General features: G+C 40.8%; 1 protein-coding gene across 5 annotated transcripts in view; it reads left to right on the forward strand.

Annotated features, from left to right (window-relative positions):
* The window catches only part of erbin (erbb2 interacting protein), a 280,745-nt gene that overhangs the window by 207,853 nt on the left and 55,304 nt on the right, over positions 1–17,588 (forward strand). For all 5 annotated transcript variants that reach the window (XM_070879386.1, XM_070879413.1, XM_070879395.1 and 2 more), the window contains 4 exons: positions 2,641–2,756; positions 4,669–4,738; positions 10,080–10,179; positions 12,332–12,453. In XM_070879386.1, coding sequence (XP_070735487.1) covers positions 2,641–2,756; positions 4,669–4,738; positions 10,080–10,179; positions 12,332–12,453 — 408 coding nt within the window. The remainder of the gene's footprint in view (positions 1–2,640; positions 2,757–4,668; positions 4,739–10,079; positions 10,180–12,331; positions 12,454–17,588) is intronic.

Consider the following 17,588-nt stretch of genomic DNA (forward strand, 5'->3'; position numbering starts at 1 on the left):
TATCAGTTTTCACAGTAGAAGACACAAAAAACATCCCAATAGTAGATAAACAAGGAGATATAGGGAGGGAGCAATGTAATACAATCGCTATCACAAAAAAAAAAGTAGTACTTGATAAAATAATGGAACTAAAGGTGAACCAGTCCCCTGGACTTGATGGCTTACATCCTAGGGTCTTAAAAGAAGTGGCTGCAGAGATAATGGATGCATTGGTTGTAATCGACCAAAATTCCCTGGATTCTGGATCAGTCCCAGCGGATTGGAAAACCGCAAATGTAACGTTCCTATTTATATATTTTTTTAAAAGGAGGCAGACAAAAAGCAGGAAACTATAGACCAGTTAGCCTAACATCTGTCATTGGGAAAACGCTGGAGTCCATTATTAAGGAAGCAGTAGTGGGACTTTTGAAAAAGCATGATTCAATTAAGCAGAGCCAGCATGGTTTTATGAAAGGGAAATCATGTTTGACAAATTTGCTGGAGTTCTTTGAGGATGTAACAAGCAAGGTGGATAAGGGGGAACTCGTGTATGTGGTGTATTTGGATTTCCAGAAGGCATTTGATAAGGTGCCACATATAAAAGGTTACTGCACAAGATAAAAGTTCACGGGGTTGGGGGTAATCTATTAGCATGGATAGAGGATTGGCTAACTAACAGAAAACAGAGTCGGAATAAATGGGTCATTTTCCTGTTGGCAAACAGTAACTAGTGGGATGCCGTAGGGATAAGTGCTGGGGCCTCAACTATTTACAATCTATATTAATGACTTGGATGAAGGGACCGAGTGTAATGCAGCCAAGTTTGCTGATGATACAAAGATGGGTGGGAAAGCAAATTGTGAGGAGGACACAAAAAAATCTACAAAGGGATATTGACAGGTTAAGTGAGTGGGCAAAAATTTGGCAGATGGAGCATAATGTGAGAAAATGTGAGGTTATCCACTTTGGCAGAAAAAATAGAAAAGCAAGTTATAATTTAAATGGAGAAAAATTGCAAAGTGCTGCAATACAGAGGGACCCCTGGGGGTTCTTGTACATGAAAAACAAAGGGGGTATGCAGGTATAGCAAGTAATCAGGAAGACAAATGGAATGTTGGCCTTTGTTGCAAGGGGGATTGAGTATAAAAGCAGAGAAGTCCTGCTACACCTGGAGTACTGCGTACAGTTTTGATCTCTGTATTTAAGGAAGGATATACTTGTATTCGAGGCTGTTCAGAGAAACATAGAAATGTAGAAAATAGGTGCAGGAGTAGGCCATTCGGTCCTTCGAGCCTGCACCACCATTCGATATGATCATGGCCGATCATTCCCTCAGTACCCCTTTCCTGCTTTCTTTCCATAGCCCTTGATCCCCTTAGCCGTAAGGGCCATATCTAACTCCCTCTTGAATATATCCAATGAACTGGCATCAACAACTCTCTGCGGCAGGGAATTCCACAGGCTCACCACTCTGAGTGAAGAAGTTTCTCCTCATCTCAGTCCTATATGGCCTACCCCTTATCCTAAGACTATGTCCCCTGGTTCTGGACTTCCCCAACATCGGGAACCTTCTTCCCGCATCTAACCTGTCCAGTCCCGTCAGAATCTTATACGTTTCTATGAGATCCCCTCTCATCCTTCTAAACTCCAGTGTATAAAGGCCCAGTTGATCCAGTCTCTCCTCATACGTCAGTCCTGCCGTCCCGGGAATCAGTCTGGTGAACCTTCGCTGCACTCCCGAGGTTCACTAGGTTGATTCTGGAGATGAAGGGATTGACTTATGAAGATAGGTTGAGTAAGTTAGGCCTATACTCATTGGAGTTCAGATGAATGAGAGGTGATCTTACTGAAAGATATAATGAGGGGCTCGACAAGGTGGATGCAGAGAGGATATTTTCACTGAGGGGAAACCAAAACTAGGACAGTCCTAGAATAAGGGGCTGCCCATTTAAAACTGAGATGAGGAGAAATTTCTTCTGAGGGTTGTAAATCTATGGAATTCTCTGCCCCAGAGAGCTGTGGAGGCTGGGTCATTGAATATATTTAAGGCGGAGACTGATTTTTGAGTGATAAGGGAATAAAGGGTTATGGGGAGCAGGCAGGGAAGTGGAGCTGAGTCCATGATCAGATCAGCCATGATATTAAATGGCGGAGCAGGCTCTAGGGGCCAGGTGATCTACTCCTCCTCCTCATGTTTCTTATGTTCTTAAAATCCCATCTAAGCAGATTAGTTTTGGCTCACATGGCATGGTGAATTTCCCTCGGAGTTAGTCAAGCTTTAACTGCATGGTGATTAAATAAAGACAAGATGTTGTGATTTATTGCAATTCAGCCAGTGGTACAGAATTAAATCTACCGCTTCAGCTATGTACCTCACCTGAGCTGTTATTGTAGGACCAGTGACGTGTTTGTGTATGGCTTCAGAGCCTGCAATACTGTATGCCTTATTATCATTTAACCTTCATGCTGTCTCTGTAATGCTCTGCTACATAATAGTTCAAACAAAAATTCTTCTGCAAGTTACGGCTTCATCTGAACCACCAAATTAGTTTTGTAACTTAATTCCAGTCTGTCCCCATGTTGGTTTAATACTCATGCTTTAATTTATGCTATTCTGATGTAAATAAATGTCTCAAATTGTGATGATTTGATTTACTTCAGATTGGTAACTGGAAGAATGTGACCGTACTGTTTCTTCATTCGAACAAATTGGAATACTTGCCTGAGGAAATGGGAGAGATGCAGAAACTGAAAGTCATTAATCTCAGTGACAACCGGTTGGTATTTCAGAATTAAGTGATTGTTGACAGAATTGCAGATGTTTTCCTACCTACTTTTGGCATTAATTCACAGAGAAAATTTAACAAAAGATTATACAATTCATTCTGGCATTTTTTAATATTTCCAAGTGTCTAATTTATTTTTCAGTGTATACATGTGCTTCAATTGAGCCTTTTTTCGTTTTTAAAAAAAAAAACGATTGTACTTAAATGGAATGATGGAATAACTGTACCATGCATTGTAGATTAGTGAGATGTTGCAGCAGTTTCTGAGCAGGTTATATTTAGATATTTCCCTTCGTATTATATGCAAGAAACTGTACATGCTTTGCATGCTCCAAGGATTTTGATCTCCTCAGATTCTCATGAAATCTAATTGTGTGCTTGTCACTTAAATATGTCATCATTTTGTTGATGGAGAAAAATAATAGTTGTTTTGTAAGAATGATGCTTTACAGTGTGTGATCAATTGAGCTGTGTGTATTCTTTCCATGGAGTAGCAGATGGTAGGAACACAAAGCCGGAGATGTAGAGAGACTAACTGACCCATTAAACCCATTCCTTCAGACCTTGTGTCGAACAAATTACCACTCTAGATTCATTTTTAAATTTAACTAAGTTTGACACAAATGATAACAAAAGGAAGGGGGTCGCTAGTTCTGCCACTTCACAAAGTTGGCCAAATGCTTGTGTCATTGGGACAAAAACTGTAGCCTTGAACTTGAAAACACAATTTCTCGGGAAACATCAAGTATGATTGTGATAGCAAGGTATTTTAGCAAAGCATTCGATGTCCAGAAACATTTAGGCAGTGGTTCGTGGAAGGTCTTGCTTCAACAGTCCTCATGCTCACAAGAAAGTGCCAGACAAGAACAAAATGCTTACTTTTCATTCTGCTTTAACACCTTATTTAATTATTTTACGGTATTTTTCAGTTAAGAATTTTTTCATTGTGATAGATGAATAAAGTTAATGCCACACTTCATTCTCCACTCTTATTGCCAGCTGGTGCTACAACAGCAAATTGCCAACTCGCCACTCTCCTACAAACAGTTAATGCTCCAGTGCTTTTAAAAGCACAGTAATATTTCATTGACATTCACTACTGCTGGCCAAGTGAAAGACTGAAACTGCAGTGAGTGCATGGGGGAATGGTAAGCTGGAAAATCAACTATCCCAGCATTTGCTCAGAGTGATTGATGATTTGGTAAGAAGGCAGCAATAATTAATCTCCGACTGATCAGCATGGTGGTTACATGACTACTTGCATTATTTGTTTAGTGGGAGAAGAGTACTCGTGTGAGACCTCGCCATGACCTAACTAACTTGGTAATGAAGTTATTACAGAAGAAAATTTCAGAACTGTGAGCTAAACCCTTCCAGTCATGCTAATAGCATCAGAGGGGTTGTGAAATTCTGGACACCAAGTTTCACCCAGCCCTCCGAATCTGGCACGGACACGATGGGCCAAATGGCCTCATTCTGTGCCATAAATTTCTATGGGAATTTTTTTTATGAATGGCTATTTGTTTACATTCTGAATCAGGAGCTCTGGATTATAACAAAAGCACTTTTGCTGTTACAGTATTCTTGGGAATGATTCCTTTTAAAGTTCTTAAATGTTGTATCACTGCTCCATCTGTTGTTCAGTTTCACAACCAGACGTGCCTTGTAACCTTTGTGTAATCTGTCACTTGGAGTGTTTTATTACTGGCTGTCTTGTCAGAACTCTGTCTCTGAAGTAATTTAATAGCCGCTTGGTTTATTTTGCACCACCCACAAAAAAATGATGCCTTTGCAAGTTTCAGGATGCCATTATCTCAAAACATTTGGTTCAGTATATAATTTACCTAGTGAATTAAATTACAGTTTTCTTGTTAACTGTCGTACCTTAATTATATTTCCTTAGATTAAAGAATCTGCCATTTAGTTTCACAAAACTACATGAGCTAACAGCGATGTGGTTATCTGAAAACCAGGTGAGTCAGTGCATCTTATTTTTAAAATACACCCTGGAAAATTAGAGCAGTACTGTAACTTATTTTCAGAAAGTTTTCAGAGAAAGAAAGGTCAGTGGATTTACATGTAAAAATAGATGTGACCTACTTCCATATAAACATGTGTACATTCTAGCAATTTACTGGCTTCTGCAGAAAGTCATCTTATATTTTAGGTCTTCTGGATGTCTGATAGTATTTTTGTTCATAACCGCTGATAGTCAGGATTTTCTCCAGAATAATTCCTTCCTCTCCTTGGCCTTGTATGTATCTCTCACTCCTTTTGCCCCACTATTAGTGGCCATGCCTTCAGCTGCTTCGGCTTCAAGCTCTGGGAATTCCCTCACTAAACCTCTGTGCCTCTCCGCCTCCCTCTTCTTGAAGACTTTCCTTAAAACCCACCTTTTTGACCAAGCATTTAATCTCCTCCTTTGGCTTGATTTAGATTCTTGTCTGATTATACTTTTGCGAAGGGTCTTGGAACTTTTTTCTACGTTGGAGGAGCTATATAAATACAGGTTGTTGTAAGCTGGAAACCAGAATCCACTAAATATCCTGTGCAACATAATCTCCAATTAACAATGAAGACTACATCACATTTCTTGGCAGATTCTTACAGGTCACCATTGGTAACTGTTCTGTTGAATTGTGGATGAACTACTTGAGACTAAAACTGCTAAGACTCCCTGCCCGCCCCCCCCCCCCCCCCCCCACTGCCCAGCACAAGCTTACATGTACATATTTTGGGAGATAACACCATAATGATTGTTTCAATAGCAATATGATCGCATCGATGTTTCTCACAGCAACACAATATGATGTCACCTTATGTGGCATCGATTGACCTGTACATCCAACTTGGTCATTGTTGCAAGAAAGTTCCAGATTTGCAGCAAGCAAAACAGTCACAAATAGTGAAAACTGATTCAGATGATTAAGATTCATCCTAAATTGCCCTGAGACACAATTATATTAATCTGTTTTCTGCAATTTGTGAAACCAATCTTGCTTGCTGGGTTGTCCTTCCCAATGTTTGTTACATGAGTGGCCTGACATTTGAAGTAGATAAAGGTAATTTAATTTGGTTCAGCTGAAAACTGTGATTCTTCCTTCGATAGTTGGATCATTTTTAACTTTTCAATTCATTTTACATTTCTGAACAACCCTGGTACTAGCACTTCAAATTAAAAGCGAAATTGTTAATTTTTATAGAATTCTTTATTAAAGCTGCTTCTATTCTCTTTAAATGGAGTGCATGATTCCACCTACAGGGTCATTTGCAATGTATAATAAAGATGTGCTGTTTACCCTTGTATTTACCACCCCACTTCCCCAGCCCTAAACTTTCTAACTGCTTTTTTAAACTTTGAGAGTCCCAGGAAACAATGTTTTGTGACATTCCTTATCTCTTTCCCACGTCAAGCCCTACCCATTGCAAAGTGATTTTCCATCCCCAGCCCCTACTCATTGTCTGAGTGACATGCTTTATAGAATCGGAATTGAGACTTCCTGACTGTCAGCTCGCGGGGGGCGACAAAATGAGACGTCATCAGAATGCAGGTAGATGACTGATGGCATCTCTTGGAGCGTGGTGGAGCCAAGTGAAGGGGTTGGGACCCAGGAGCGGGAGAAGCGGAGGTCGGGATCTGCATGGAGTGGAGGTCGGGATCTGCTTGGAGTGGAGGTGGCATGGAGCAGAGAGGTGGAGTTGTGTGGACAAGACCAAGGGCAGGCTCAGCACGGGCCAATAGCAAGGCTGTGAGGTCTTGAGGCTCACATTGCGTACTATGAATTCCAGGTAAAGAGAGGTCCTGTGAGAAGGAGGATAGAAGGAGGACAGTAGGAGTATGTTTGAGTTTGTGTGTATGCATTGGCGCATGTGGCAGAGCCTGGTCTCCAGTCTTCTTGGATCCCCTTGCCACTGGACCAAGACCTTGCTCTGTCAAGCCTGTGTAGTAGCTGGTGTGCAACGGCCACCACACATTAATAGAATTCAAGCGCAGGCATCTTTCACCGTTTAAAATAAGTTCATCAATCACCTGAGTACTCATTTTTAGTGTGGAAACAAGTCATCCTTGACCTGAGGGACTGCCTATGATGATGATGATGACGACGAAGTTCAGCACCCTGATCCATTCCTGAGCTATTTTGTGGAGACCGACCAATGCATCTAGTGCATCAATGGGAGGCTGGATGAGTGGGAGTGAAGAGATTCCTCACTGAGGCAACAGATAGATGGGGCTGGTAAAGAGGATTTCCTCGGGCTTGGTTTTAAATTAATTTTCATAAGAATTTATCATGCAACATGCTGACTAACAATCATTGACATTTTCAGACAACATGCATGAACTCACTGAACTTAAGCTTTCTCTAGGTTCTGGATATTTGATTTGTGTACTTAGATTGACTAGTGTGCAACAGGCCCCAAGTCTGAACTATGAATGTGTAGAATGTTTCTGGGACTGACTAGCTGCCACTTCGTCAGGTACTGCAATGATTCCAAAGAAGCAATTGTCCTTCTGTTGAGAGTTGTGTCCCAAGCATTAGATGGGTGACTTAATAACGCCTGACTTACAAATAGTTTCCCTCTTAATAATTATACTAAAATAAATGCTTGGTGTTCCAAATCTGGTGTCGAGTAACACCTATCTGCTGAATGTTGCTGATCTGCAGCTTGTTATTCATTGTGCTTTCACACCTTACACAATTCACTTACTGGGCAGGTCACTCAAACTCATTTGAATTCAGCTCCTTAATTACGTGGCTCAGCAGAAACTAGTCCAGTATTTCGACACATCCTTTTTGGTGCAAATAAGCATTGTGCAGATTTCAATTTCTTAATACTGGTTCTGATTCTACAACAGAATTCAGATTTATCTTCCTTCTATTCTCCCCCCGCCCCCCTTAATTTAAAACTAAAATCTCGACAAGTGTAAGTGTAGTCCCTGTACAACTAAATGAAGATATCATAGGAGTGAGTTAATGCTGCAACTTACTCAAGCAGACTCACCTGCTCAGCCTGTGTTTTAAATGTTTGAAGTGCCACTATTGACACGTTTATTTCTCCTAGTATGGTGAGCACAACCTCTCGTTTAAAATTTTGCAAGTGTATTTTACAATTTAATGTGCCAGTGAATGCTAAAATGTCTGTCAACAAGCACTTTGCTCGCCAGCATTTCCAATAGCTCTGGAGTTAATGTTGGAATTAATCAACTCTAATTGCTCAAATTGAGTTTTCTGGTTTCAAAATAAAGAAAGACTTTGCACATATATAGTACTTTTAATGCTTTGGGTATATTCACCATAAGTGAGATACGAGATACGGCCACCTTTTGCTTGCATCATGTCCGTTGAATTGTTTTTCCACCCCCCAGATTACACAATTCTATTTTTTATATATATGTACATATATATATATATAATTTATTATTGGTTACCGCTCCACAAACTTTCGGATCCAAAGTAGTAAATGCTATCCCTTTTCACAATTTAATGAAACTTCCAGTGAAAGCTCATTTTAATCTTTTGATTGTGGATCAATTTTGTTCCTTTAGAGGCATTAAACTTATTTTAAGGTTTTTTTTTTAGCATTCTTTGAGGTGTCATGTGATGAATCATTGCAAAACTGGTGGACTTCCAGAAGGCATTTGACAAGGTGCCATGTAAAAGGTTACTGCACAAGATAAAAGTTCACTGGGTTTGGGGTAATATATTAGCATGGATAGAGAATTGGCTAACTAACAGAGAACGGAGAGTCGGGATAAATGGTTCATTCTCTGGTTGACAACCAGTAACTAGTGGGGTGCTGCAGGGATCCGTGCTGTGACCCCAACTGTCTACAATCTATATTAACGAATTGGAAGAAGGGACTGATTGTCATGTAGCTAAGTTTGCTGACGATACAAAGATGGGAAGAAAAGCAATGTGTGAGGAGGACACAAAATAATCTGCAAAAGGACATGGACAGGCTAAGTGAGTGGGCAAAAATATGGCAGAATGAGTATAATGTTGGAAAGTGTGAGGTCATGCACTTTGGCAGAAAAAAATCAAAGAGCAAGTTATTATTTAAATGGAGAAAGATTGTAAAGTGCGACAGTACAGTGGGACCTGAGGGTACTTGTGCATGAAACACAAAAGGATAGTATGCAAGTACAGGAAGGCCAATGGTATCTTGGCCTTTATTGCAGTGGGGATGGAGTATAAAAGCAGGGAAGTCGTGCTACAGCTATATAAGGTATTGGTGAGGTCACACCTAGAATAGTGCATGCAGTTTTGGTTTCCATATTTATGAAAGGATATACTTGCTTTGGAGGCAGTTCAGAGAAGGTTCACTAGGTTGATTCCAGGGATGAGGGGGTTGATTTATGAGGAAAGGTTGAGTAGGTTGGGCCTCTAGTCATTGGAATTCAGAAGAATAAGGTGTGATCTTACCGAAACGTATAAGATAATGAGGGGGCTTGACAAGGTGGATGCAGAGAAGATGTTTCCACTGATGGGGGAGACTTGAACTAGAGGGCACGATCTTAGAATAAGGGGCCACCCATTTAAAACAGAGATGAGGAGAAATTTTTCTTAGGGTTGTAAATCTGTGCAATTTGCTGCCTCAGAGAGCTGTGGAAGCTGGGACATTGAATAAATTTAAGACAGAAATAGACAGTTTCTTAAATGATAACGGGGTAAGTCATTATGGAGAGCGGGCGGGGAAGTGGAGCCGAGTCCATGATCAGATCAGTCATGATCTTATTGAATGGCGGAGCGAGCTCGAGGGGCCATATGGCCTACTCCTTGTTTCTATTTCTTATATTCTTATGATATTTGTTGAGATATCAAGTGATACTGACTCTCACTCACTCGCTGATCACTCTTACTCTGAACACTCCTCATTCTCACTCTCTCTCTCTCACTCTCACTCTCACTCTCACTCTCACTCTCACTCTCACTCTCACTCTCACTCTCTCACTCTCTCTCTCTCTCTCTCACTCTGAACTCTGAACTCTGAACTCTGCTCTTAAACATTAATTAAACATAATTTGCTGTCGAGTCAGTGAGTTAGAAAGGACAAATTGGCCTTTTTTCTGATTGGTACCCAGTGAGCTCTTCTGGAAGTGAGCTCATGGCTGCCAGGTGAGACCATGTACGAGCTCAATGATGGCCACCTGAAACCAAGTAGCCAACTCTCCGCGTTCACAGTGGCTATCTGTGTGTGATACCCAGTGACTGTTATCCATGGAATGTTACCTTAACGTGTTACTGCTTTCAAGAGAAGGAGCATGGGGTGGAAAATGGACAACAAAAGAACTAACATTTAACTTTTCCTTTGCAGTCCAAACCACTTATTCCCCTTCAGAAAGAGATGGATCCAGACACACACAAGCAAGTGCTCACAAACTACATGTTCCCTCAGCAACCCAGGACAGAAGATGGTAGGCTTCAGTTAAATTTTAGGCAATCCCCATTAGCATCACAAAATGGTTTCATGTCCTGTGACTGCTGCTTCTAAAACAAAGTTTAACCCTGTTTCTTCCTATTTCTTACCTTGCTAAAGATGTTGACTCCTTGCTGGGATATGGTACCACAAGTGCTGGCACTATGCATGTGACCCTTTGTTGTGGGTCTCGGTCCTTTTCTATCTATCTATCCTAGTGTCATAGTATGATGCAGCACAGAAGGAGCCCCACTCAATCTGCTATTTTCCTATAGCCATGTATATAAAAAAAATTCCCTTCAAGTATTTATCCAACTCTCTTTTGAGAAGTTGCTATTGAATCTGCTTCCACCACCCTTTCAGACAGTACATTCCAGATCATCACAACTCGCTGCGTAAAAAAAAAAAAAGTTTCCGTATGTCGCCTCAGGTTAGACTCCGGTTCTTTTGCCAATCACCTAAAATCTGTGTCCTCTGCTCTAAGGAAATCAACCCCAGCTTCTCCAGTCTCTCCACACAACTGAAGTCCCTCATCCCTGGTACCATTCGAGCAAATCTTTTCTGCACCCTCTCTGAGGCCTTGACATCCTTCTCAAAGTGTGGTGCCCAGAATTGAATACTCCAGCTGAGGCCTAACCTGAAATTTATTGGCCTGAATGCCCCTCGATTACAGTTTCTACTGCCACCTTGAGATAAACTAAAACAATGCAGATTGAAAATCGAACCTAGCACTTTCTGTGTGATTTATATAGCTCACCTGCCTAACTGAATAAACTCACTGAGCCACTGAGGGAGCGAGAAAAGCACAATGGATTTGTTTGGGGCAATTATCACCCAAATTACCATACAGATAGGTGTCGGCTCATCGTTGCCACATTTTCTCATGAACACTAACATACAGGATGCAGAGAGTGAATACTCTGGAATGATTTACAAGGCCATAATCCCAGAGAGGTTCAAATAATGCTCCTGACTAAAGTTCTAACCAGATTTGATGCAGAATAAGGCTTATTTTTTTCTTTTCCAATTTTATCTTCATCTTGAAAGAGAGCTGTCCACTGGTGTGATACTTCTAATGCCCGCACCAGCCATCAATGTGAGTTAACTCATAATTTGCATTGAACTGGACCCTGGAGATTGGTTGGTGTATTGAGCTTTTTCATACATTGAGCTTTTTCATACAATCCAGATTAATGTGATGGAAATGTCTAGTTTAGGAAGGGCTACTTCAAGTGATTATGGGTCTCAATTCAGATCTTAGTGGGCAAGGCACCACAGCACAAAGTTGCTCCTAAATCAGCCGGCCCAATCTGAGAAGTCACAGGACAGCTGTTACGGGGAATTCAAAAATCTAATGCAGTGGGCGAGGGCTGAGATACATGAAAAGTAGCAGCTGTTGGCTTTGTATCTGACCATTGCTATATCTAGCTCGATATTTTTTTAAGTGCTTGAACTGGAAACCATTTACTTACCACCACCTTGATGAACACCAAGAAAACTTAAAATAATACAATGGTCCTTTGTTTTGAAAACCCATTAACGCTGCTCAAACTCCTTTCATACCAAGCTTGTAGTTAGTAGAGAAACCCGGGTGCCAGAGTTGAAAGGGCAACGTATTAATCCACTGCAGTTGTTAAAACAATACATGGGGTTACATGTCACAATGCAGAGAGTGCCTTTTCATGCCTTCTCTCAGCACCAGACCTGCTTAACTAATGCTTTTCAGTTTTGAAAAGCATGTTAAACACCCAAAGGCACTTGATGCAGAAGTAAGTACCTCCATGAAAACCATTCTATGAAAGAGATGTTGCATTGTCACAATAGTTACTGCAGCAGAATTCAGGTGACAGCCAATTAGTGCTGGATTCATTGCGCTTGAAATCAACTGTTCTTTTTGACAGGAACTTTCTTGGGTTTCCGCATAAAATTCATTTTGCTGATTCAAAGCGTCAACTGCAAAACAAAAAGACACAATTTAATTCTGTTTCCTAAAAACTATTTAGGTTTAAAGTATTATGACAGTTTAGCTTGCTGCTTTGTTGAAGGTGCATACATACATTGTTTAAATTGATAATTGGGTATGCCATCAAAAATGTATGGTCTGCTATAAAAGATTTCTAATGGAAAATTGTATTCTGTTGCTTCTTTAGTGTTGTTTATCTCTGATAATGAAAGTTTCAATCCTTCACTATGGGAGGAACAGAGGAAGCAGCGTGCTCAAGTAGCATTTGAGTGTGATGAGGATAAGGATGAAAGAGAGGTACCACCACGGGTGAGTTCAATAAACAGTCAAATTAAATTGTACTTTAATATCATAAAATACAAAAAAAAACATTTTGTGTTAATGTTACCTTAGGCAAATTGGTAATACACTCACATCAGGGCCACAAGATTATGGATTTGAGCCCCACATCAGGGCTTGGATGCAAAACCGATACTCCAGTGCAGCACTGAGGAAATGCTGCATTGTCATACGTAAAATGTTAAAACAAGGCCAAATGGGTGTTGAACAGAGGATGTTAAATAGCCACTATTTAAAGAACGGGTATTTCTCCCTAACCAGCCAATATCACCTGAAAACAGATTAGTCATTGAGCTCATTGCTGCTTGTGGGACAGAATGGCTGCTGCATTTGCCTGTATAAGTCACTGCACGGCAAACAGTTCATTATATAAAGTACTTTGAGATGTCTTCATGTCCTAGGTGCTATGTAAATGCAGATATTTTGCTGAACTGGCATACGGATAGTGACTGCAATGTGATAGCACTCCTCTTGAATTAATTACCAGTCACTGAGTAACCCTGAGACATTCATATTAATTTATCATAGTTTAATGATAAAAGGAAATAATTGTTCTTCCAGTAAAATTTTTAATTGGGTAAAATTGCAGCTTTTGCAAAATGTAATATTGCCATTATTGTGGGAAGTACTTTAAAAAGGGTGGCCTGCCATCAATATCATTTAAATAATTCAAAAATTGCTTTGAGCAATAGAATGATATCACATACTAGAGCTCTGGGGTATCAACTGAAGTATTGTGTTCAGTTCTGGGCACCGCACTTTAGGAAGGATGTGAAGGCCAAAGAGACGGTGCGGAAAAGATTTACAAGAATAGTTCCAGGGATGAAAACTCCAGTTATGCGGGCAGACTGGTGAAACTGGCGTCGTTCTACTTCGACCAAAGAAGGTTGAGAGGAAATTTGATGATGATGCTCAAAATCATGAGGGGTCGAGACAGAGTAGATGGAGACATACTGTTCCCATTGGTGGAAGGGTCGAGAACCAGAGGACAAAGATTTAAGGTGTTTGGCAGAAGATCCAAAGGCGACATGAGGAGTGGGGCAGCGGAATGGAAAATAATGTATTTTAAAAACACAAGTTACATTTAACATTGATTCATCTGTTACATGTCAAAGCATTTTGCTTGGAGTTGAAATGAAACTTTTTTTTGAAAAAAAAAATACAGAAATGTAATACTGCTGTAAGTGCGCAATTTAAAAAAAAACGTGATGAGCAAGAGGGGAAAAAAATTCCCCTCATGGTTTTGAGCACCATCATCAAATTTCCCCTCAACCTTCTTTGGTCGAAATAGAACGACGCCAGTTTCACCAGTCTGCCCGCGTAACTGGAGTTCTCATCCCTGGAACTATTCTTGTAAATCTTTTCCAAATAATATTAGAGAGACAGCCTGTAATTTGTGAGGTAATTATGAGACTTGCACTTGTTCTTCGTTGAGAAATACTCAATTGTGGATATTTTTCAAATTGATGTATTTTGATTGCTAGAAATATTAAATTCATTTCTTGTTGCATTTAAAGTTGTTTATTGAAGAACAGCTTTAAATGCAACAAGAAATGAAATGGGATTGGGGGTAGTTTGCTGATGTGGATTGAGAACTGGTTGGCAGACCAGAGTAGGAGTAGGAGCAAAGAGTAGGAGTAAATGGGTACTTTTCAGAATGGCAGGCAGTGACTAGTGGGGTACCGCAATGTTCTGTGCTGGGGCCCCAGCTGTTTACATAGTACATTAATGATTTAGACGAGGGGATTAAATGTAGTATCTCCAAATTTGCGGATGACACTAAGTTGGGTGGCAGTGTGAGCTGCAAGGAGAATGCTATGAGGCTGCAGAGTGACTTGGATAGGTTAGGTGAGTGGGCAAATGCATGGCAGATGAAGTATAATGTGGATAAATGTGAGGTTATCTATTTTGGTGGTTAAAAACAGAGAGACAGACTATTATCTGAATGGTGACAGATTAGGAAAAGGGGAGGTGCAATGAGACCTGGGTGTCATGGTGCATCAGTCATTGAAGGTTGACATGCAGGTACAGCAGGCGGTTAAGAAAGCAAATGGCATGTTGGCCTTCATAGCGAGGAGATTTGAGTACAGGGGCAGGGAGGTGTTGCTACAGTTGTACAGGGCCTTGGTGAGGCCATACCTGGAGTATTGTGTACAGTTTTGGTCTCCTAACCTGAGGAAGGACATTCTTGCTATTGAGGGTGTGCAGAGAAGGTTCACCAGACTGCTTCCTGGGATGGCGGGACTGACCTATCAAGAAAGACTGGATCAACTGGACTTGTATTCACGAGTTCAGAAGAATGAGAGGGGATCTCATAGAAACTTTTAAAATTCTGACGGGTTTAGACAGGTTGGATGCAGGAAGAGTGTTCCCAATGTTGCAGAAGTCCAGAACCAGGGGGTCACATTCTAAGGATAAGGAGTAAGCAATTTAGGACCGAGATGAGGAGAAACTTCTTCACCCAGAAAGTGGTGAACCTGTGGAATTCTCTACCACAGAAAGTTGTTGAGGCCAATTCACTAAATATATTCAAAAAGGAGTTCGATGTAGTCCTTACTACTAGGGGGATCAAGGGGTATGGCGAGAAAGCAGGAATGGGGTACTGAAGTTGCATGTTCAGCCATGAACTCATTGAATGGCGGTGCAGGCTCGAAGGGCCGAATGGCCTACTCCTGCACCTATTTTCTATGTTTCTATGTATAGAAATCTGTTTTGCGCAATGTGCAGTTTCTAATCATTGACTCATCAATTGCCTCCGATGTGATTTAGAGCTTACAAGAACTACAGCATTACTACGTGGACACCACATTTATTCTTGCAACTTGCTCCATGACAAGAATACTGTCAAAGCTCTGTAATTCACACCCCAACTGTTTGGCTTTGGAAATAATTGCTTTAATTTGGAAAGGGCTCCTTTAGTTTCCCTTTGTGTAACATTTGAATACCATTATACTAGAAAATGTTCATGCCATTTACAGCATTTGCGATTCTTTTCCTAATCCTTTGTGAAACCGTCAGGTTATTTACAGACTGGAGTTTACCACGCATTCTGTGTAAAACAAAAATGTTGGAAATCCTGCCCTACCTAGAAGTGTTTTTAGAGAAGGTTATTATTTAATGCTCCAACTGATGGCTGCAAAAGTTCTTTACTTTATAGTTTGCTTTTCTCAGCATTGCTTGTTTTGAGTATTGATTTGTACTTTAATATCTACTTGTACTTTCTCAAGTGAGTTTTGTGCAGTTCTCTGCTTTTTGCACACAGTTTTGGTTTCCAAGACATAAGGAGAACAGTTAAGCTGTGGGCATGTTCATAGACATAGAAACAGAAAAATAGGTGCAGGAGTAGGCCATTCGGCCCTTCGAGCCTGCACCGCCATTCAATAAGATCATGACTGATCATTCCTTCAGTACCCCTTTTCTGCTTTCTCTCCATACCCCTTGATCACCTTAACCATAAGAGCCATATCTAACTCCCTCTTGAATATATCCAGTGAACTGGCATCCACAACACTCTGCGGCAGGGAATTCACAGGTTAACAACTCTCTGAGTGAAGAAGTTTCTCCTCATCTCAGTCCTAATTGGCCTACCCCTTATCCTAAGACTATGTCCCCTGGTTCTGGACTTCCCCAACATCGGGAACATTCTTCCCGCATCTAACCTGTCCAGTCCCGTCAGAATCTGATATGTTTTTATGAGATCCCCTCTCATCCTTCTAAACTCCAGTGAATAAAGGCCCAGTTGATCCAGAGTCTCCTCATATGACAGCCCAGCCATCCCTGGAATCAGTCTGGTGAACCTTCGCTGCGCTCCCTCAATAGCAAGAACATCCTTCCTCAGACTAGAAGAGTCAAATAATTGAGTTTTGAGGAAAGATTAGAAAACTGGGGTTCATTAAACTTGAATGGAGGCAACAGAGAGGAGATCTTATAGAAAAATACAAGTTATTACAGGGCTTTAATGATAGTCTGGATAAAAGTATGCCATGATATTGGCAGAAGGTAAAACTCATAAAATGAAAGTTTAAAGAAGGATAGTTGAGCAACTTCAGGGTGTCCCAAAGTGCTTCACAGTCAATTAGGTACTTTTTAAAATGTTGTAATTTGTAATGTCAGTAATCGTGGTAGCCAAATTGCTCGTAGGAAGTTCCTACAAACAGTAATGAGCTAAAGTACCAGATCTGTTTTGGGCATTCATGGAATCATGGAATCATAGAATGATACACCACAGAAGGAGGGCATTCAACCCATTTTGTCTGTGCTGGCTCTTTGGTGGAGCTATCTAATTAGTCGCAGGCCGCTGTTCTTTCCCCATAGCCCTAGAATCATGGAACGATGCAGCACAGGAGGCCATTCGGCCCATCGTGCTGGTGCCAACTCTTTGGTAGAGCTGTCCAATTAATCTCATTCCCCTGCTGATTCCCATTGGCCCTGTAATTTTTTTTCCCTTCAAGTATATATCCAATTCTCTTGAATGCTACTATTGAATCTGCTTTCACCACTCTCAGGCAGTGATTTCCAGATCACAACTCGCGTTTAAAAAAAAGAATGTCCTCATGTTTCTCTGGTTCTTTTGGTAATCACCTTAAATCTGTGACTTCCTTCTGGTTACCAGACCTTCTGCCACTGGTAGCAGTTTCCCTCTTCTTTACTCTGTCAAACCCCTTCATGATTTTGAACACCTCTATTAAATCTTTTCTTGAGCTTCTCTACTCTAAGGAGAACAACCCCAGCTTCTCCAGTTTCTCCACATAACTGAAGTCCATCATCCCTGGTACCATTCGAGTAAATCTCTTCTGCACCCTCTCCAAGGCCTCCCTTCCTAAAGTGTGGTCCCCAGAATTGAACACACTACTCTAACTGAGGCCTACCCAGTGTTTGATAAAGGTATAATATAACTTACTTGCTTTCGTACTCTCTTCCTTTATTAATAAAATCAAGGGTCCCATATGCCTTTTTAACAGCCTTCCCGACATGTCCTGCCACCTTCAAAGATTGTGTACATACACCCCCAGGGCTCTCTGTTCCTGCATCCCATTTAAAATTGTACCATTTAGTTTGTATTGCCTCTTATCATTCATCCCACCAAAATGTATCACTTCACACTT

This window comes from Pristiophorus japonicus, chromosome 1 (genome assembly GCF_044704955.1).
Source record: "Pristiophorus japonicus isolate sPriJap1 chromosome 1, sPriJap1.hap1, whole genome shotgun sequence".
NCBI lineage: Eukaryota > Metazoa > Chordata > Chondrichthyes > Pristiophoridae > Pristiophorus > Pristiophorus japonicus.